The sequence below is a fragment of the Bison bison genome, unplaced genomic scaffold (assembly GCF_000754665.1).
Source record: "Bison bison bison isolate TAMUID 2011002044 unplaced genomic scaffold, Bison_UMD1.0 scf7180017864309, whole genome shotgun sequence".
NCBI lineage: Eukaryota > Metazoa > Chordata > Mammalia > Artiodactyla > Bovidae > Bison > Bison bison.
In genome coordinates this window covers 9,171,115-9,176,036 of record NW_011494881.1, presented here as the reverse complement: position 1 = coordinate 9,176,036, position 4,922 = coordinate 9,171,115, and the positions used below count along the sequence as shown (strand labels likewise).

General features: G+C 56.0%; 1 protein-coding gene across 1 annotated transcript in view; it reads right to left on the bottom strand.

Moving 5' to 3' along the window:
* The window catches only part of LOC104997562, a 4,943-nt gene extending 365 nt beyond the window's left edge, over positions 1–4,578 (bottom strand). Inside the window, exons 1-5 of the mRNA XM_010852406.1 lie at positions 4,340–4,578; positions 3,744–3,989; positions 3,069–3,131; positions 712–870; positions 9–45 (exon numbers count right to left, since the gene is read on the bottom strand). Of these exons, the coding sequence (XP_010850708.1) occupies positions 9–45; positions 712–870; positions 3,069–3,131; positions 3,744–3,989; positions 4,340–4,578 (744 nt within the window). The remainder of the gene's footprint in view (positions 1–8; positions 46–711; positions 871–3,068; positions 3,132–3,743; positions 3,990–4,339) is intronic.
* Positions 4,579–4,922: the final 344 nt, after the last annotated feature.

Genomic DNA, 4,922 nt, shown 5'->3' with positions numbered 1-4,922 from the left:
TCTGATACACGCAGCGCACCCGCAGCCAGAGGAATTACGTCGATTCTAAAAATGACAAGGTTGAATTTATTAGATTAAGATTCATCTGTAAGTGCAGGGTGATGAAAATTATACAAACAGCTCCAAGTCCAGTGTGAACTGCAGGATTGCTTCCGGCTTCAAGGGCATGTAACATAACATCTGAATATTTAGATATGTAGAGGGATATAAAATAGTATTAAAGTCTCGGTGTGTGCACATATAGTTAAATTGGGAAAATTCTGGAGCAAGTGTCATTTTACAGCCTCTGCTTGGGTGTAATCTGGGCTCGAGATAGCGCTTACGTCCAAATAACCACCCAGTGAATATATTCTACAGACAGAGCGAGTTCCGCATCGTCGAGGTGTGCCGCGGTATGTGTACCTCTTTATTTAAATATCTGCGGCGTGGCAGAAGTGATATAAATACATTTTTAAAAAGCAGGCGCACAGATAATTGAGCCACTGCACGGATACAATATTTCTAGGTAAGGAAATAAATATTACTACTAGGTTGGCTGTGGAAAGTGTGCACAAATAGGGGGGGGCTTTCGGGAACGCGTGGTAGGGGCCACAGGTTCTGCAGCTACGGGCGCTCAGCAAGCTGAGGTGGGCTCTATTGGGATACCCGCTGCCTCGGACCTTGGGGCGACTACTGGGAGAGTCTCCGCCGGAACAGGCAACAATGCCGCACCTTGGGGGTTCTCCCAGATAACGCGTGAAGATTCCGAAGCACTGAAGCCAGCACTCCGGGTACCAGGGCCTCAGGTCCTGCGAGCAGCTCCTCCCCCTCGGACACTTCAAGCACACCTTAATTCTGGCTCCACCAGGCTCGAGCAGTGCGCATTTAGGCCTATCGGTTTGGAGTAAAAGCGAAGAATAGGGCGAGTCTCGCTTGGTTCCGAAGCACCTCAAAACTCGAAGTCAGAGGCCAAACGGAAGAAGGCCAAGATTTCACACCCTTATGGAATCCAAGCCGCGCCCGGCCCTTGAAAGGCCAGCTGAGGCTATAGAAGCAGTTATCTGGGCGTATTTACTTATGAAATGTTAGGCACCCCCTCACATACTCAGTACAGAGGCCCAGATGCCCCATAGGTCTCCCCTGCATGTTTGCAAAGCCCAAGCAACGCCACCAGCTAGGTCAGAGACATTGCAGCTGTTAAATTCCAACACCAAATGCTAATTCCAGAATAGGGAGCTTGCCACCCTCCACCCATCTCACCACCTGGTCTTTTTTCTTTTTTTTCCCCTCACCCCTCCAAATACACCCAACCCTTAAACAGGCGCAGAGCTTCTGACAATCCCTGCTTGAGGAGAAACTAGAAGGACTTGGTACTGAATGCCTGGGAATTGCACACACTCCTGAGGCAACCCTGCCGCAGAGAAGTAACCCGGGCCCTGAGAATGCCCTGCTTCAGAGAGTGTGGTTGCGCTGAAGTGGTATATACCGTATACTGAGAGGAGGGAGAGAGAACAGGAGACATTCCCTGGCTAGTAGAACAAGTACAAATGAAGAGGGGGAAAAGGAAGAAAAGGCTGAGAGCCAAGAAAGAGGCAAAAGAGGAAACAAAAAAGACAAGGGGGTGGGGGAAGAATCAGAGGAGGTGAGCCAAGAAGAGTGCAGGCCTTGGTGAGGCCCAGGGACCAGGCCAGGCGCTGGCAACGGCAAGCCTGGTACCTCCCTGGCCCCAGAGGAGGCTAGTGCCGCCGAGGACCGTCCCCCACCAGCCCAGCGAATCTCGGCTCGGCTCCCAGTCCGGAGGGGCGGGCCTGGGTCCAGTGGCCTCCGCGCGCCCTTTCTCTCCCCACTCCCGGGGGACCACGAGGCGGGGCGGGACGGGGAACAGGGGGTGCCCCAAGGGGCGCGCGCCAGTCCAGGACTGTTTGGACGCTCTGGGCCAGGCTTTCCAGCTCGCCGGGCCTGACCTGTCAGGCGGATTATCTTCGAGGGAGATTAATAGGGGAGGCGGGCTGCAATAATAATCGTTTTGTTTGATGTGACAACTCTGATAGGCGTTGATTTACTTACAAACTGATAGGCTTTTAATTGAGCGCCTCCGCCGAGCCCGAGATGAAAGGGAAGCGGCGGTGAAAGGCGGCCCGCCTGCCCTCCGGCCTCAATACTGATTAGCCATCTCGACAGTGAATAGTTCAAGGCATTTTCAAACTTTTTTCCTCAGCTCTCTCTCTTTCCTTCTCCTCCCACCCCCTCCTCAAATATCTGCCAAGCCCACTCCTTTTTTAGAGAAAACAAATCATTTCCATTGTGTGCAAATAAAATCCACAGGACATCCACGCCAATCGCCGCTGGGGGTTGGAGGCATTAGGCCCAGCGCGGAGTCATTAATAACTCCCCTTACCCCCACGGCCTCACGGCCTTCGGGCATTTGACCTTCCCTTGGAGGTGCGCAGGTTCGGCTGCTGCAGCCTCCCGAAAACCCTGGGAGTGCAGACCCCCACGGCGCCCCCGTCGCGCTCGAACCTTCGGAGTTCGATTTTTCGAAGAGCGAATGCGCGAAGACCAAGACCCGCGCGCGCGCGCTGCATCTTGCAGGCCTGAGAGCATGTGCGACCACACCGTGGCACGCCTATTCCAAGGGACACAGGGGCCACTCTCTGGTTCCCCCAGCTGCCGGGGGTAAAAAGAAAGCTGCTGGAATTCCAGGAGAGGGAAAGGACTGAGTCTGGAGACGGCTGGCTGGAGAGCTAGGGGGAGGGGGGAAGGGAGGGTCCCCCGCGGTCACCTCACCTCCATCTCTGGACGCCGCCCCCAGCATTCTGTGTCCGGGCCTCGCCGAGAGGCTGCGGCGACGCGGGGCCCGTGGCTGGGCTCGCGGGGCTGGGAGATCTGGGCGACATTTCGACAACCACTAACCCAGTGACTCAGACACTAACAGAGCAGCAGGATACAGGCACCCTCAAAAGCTCTGCTCTGCAGACACAGAACCGTCCGGTTGTCAGAAACCGGCACCTGGGACTCGCTCCCCAAAGGTTATTTCAGACAGCCTTCACAACTTCGCGTGTGGCCGCGCCACAGTCTCATGGACTCACCTTCCTCCGTTGTCGCACCGGCAGACACTCCAAAGCCCCTTGAACGGAGGTGTGTTCTTACACCTAAACACATACACCGACAAACTCCTTTTATACACACCGCCTCACTCCCCGCTTCTCCCAAGTATCTTTAGTCAAGTTACCATCTCATGAAGTTTACCAATCTAAAGAATCAAGGGATAAAATTAAAACGCATAAAAAGAATGCCTACGAGAAATTCTAAAACTCACCCCTAGAAAGTTCTCGGTACCTGTGCGGAGTGGGAGACAGAGACAGAAATGAGGGAGGGAGGGATGGGGTGGTAAGAGTGGAGACCGCGAGCACGCCAAGGGCAGGTCCCAGACCCGACTTCGGCGCCGACGGGGCACCGACCCGGTGAGCGAGGGTGGAAACCCGGTCTCAAGGCCCGGCCCCCGCCCCCGCCCCCCCGCGCGGGTACAGACTGGTTCCCGGCTCCCCAGCGCTCCCAGCCCCACCATTTATCAAAGGACTTGACAACAAAAGAAGAGCCGGGGCGGAAAGGGGGGGTGGGGAGGGGAGAGTCAAAGTCTTCCAAGTCCTTCCGAGGAAAGGGATGTACCCTTCTCTCGCCCCCTTCCAGTTTCTGCGAGTTTCTGGAGGTCACCCCACCCCCTCGAATTCGCTCCGGACGCTACCAAAGCCCTGAAAACTCACACAGAGGCACAGGCATTCATACACACTTCTGCACTCAGATCCAGGTACACGGAGGCACGCAGAGCGCCTCCCCTCTGCCTTCCCAACAGCCCGAGTGACGGTGCAAATCGAGGGGAACGCGGCGGTCCCGCTCCGCTTCCCTGGAAGAGCCGGTTGTTCCCACAGGCAGCCGCCGCATCCCCCTCCCCACCCCACCCACCCTCTCTGTCTTGATTCTTCCCTCTGCTCTCCCCGCGCTGGTCAGTCCTGGCTCGGCATTTCAATAAATTCGAGCGAGCAGCCCAGAGTAACCCTGGCTACCAAGACTGCGGGGATGACAGGGGTGAGGGAGGGCTGGAGAGGGGGCCTGATTGAGCCTGGAACGTATCTGCCCCAAACACACACGCCAGGCCTCTTCTTCGCAGCCTCTCAGCCCTAGCCACGATGGGGGACGGGTGTCAAAGAACTGAGGCGGGGGTACCCCACCTCTGACCTCCAGAACTCAAGGCTACGTTGGTAATGTGGCTCTTAGAAAGAAGCCTCCGAGTTTGGAGTCAGGGCACTAGGGAGGAGGGAGAGAGGGCCAGCTGGCAGCCTGACGACTGCACTCAACGTACCCCGAAGGGACTACCATGGCTTGGGGGGTAAAAAAATCTCCCGTGTTGGACGTCGCCACCGCCTGTCTCGGATACCGAGAGCGCTCGGGACTCTGCGCGTGGCCCCAAAGGAACGGAATCCCCAGAGGTGGAAGGGTGTTATCTCTCTCTCCAGTACCTAGAGGATTGCGCACACCCCAGGCCAGCGCACCCTTCTCAGCGCCCTTGGCGCACCTGCGCACTTTACTCTCACTATTCATTTTCCTGACACTGAGCGCCTCTTTCTCTTCTTTCATTCTTTTTCTTAGAGCCCCCGCCTCTCATCCCAGGAGGCTGCCCCTCTTTCCCCCTCCTTCAGTTCCCCCTCAGTCTCTTCCTTCCTCTGCGTCTCTCTCTCCCTCTCCCTTTTTCTCTTTAAGTCGCACCCGCCTTGTAATCAGCAACAAAAGCTGACATAAATCACCGGCGGATTGACAAGAGCTGACAAATAACTGATTGATTGCGGTCGAGGAACATTGACAATTGATGGAGGGGTGGAGATGCCCAAAGAACTCGGGAGGGGGGGCGCGGGTAGAAGAAGAGAGGATGGTAGAGGAGAGTAAGA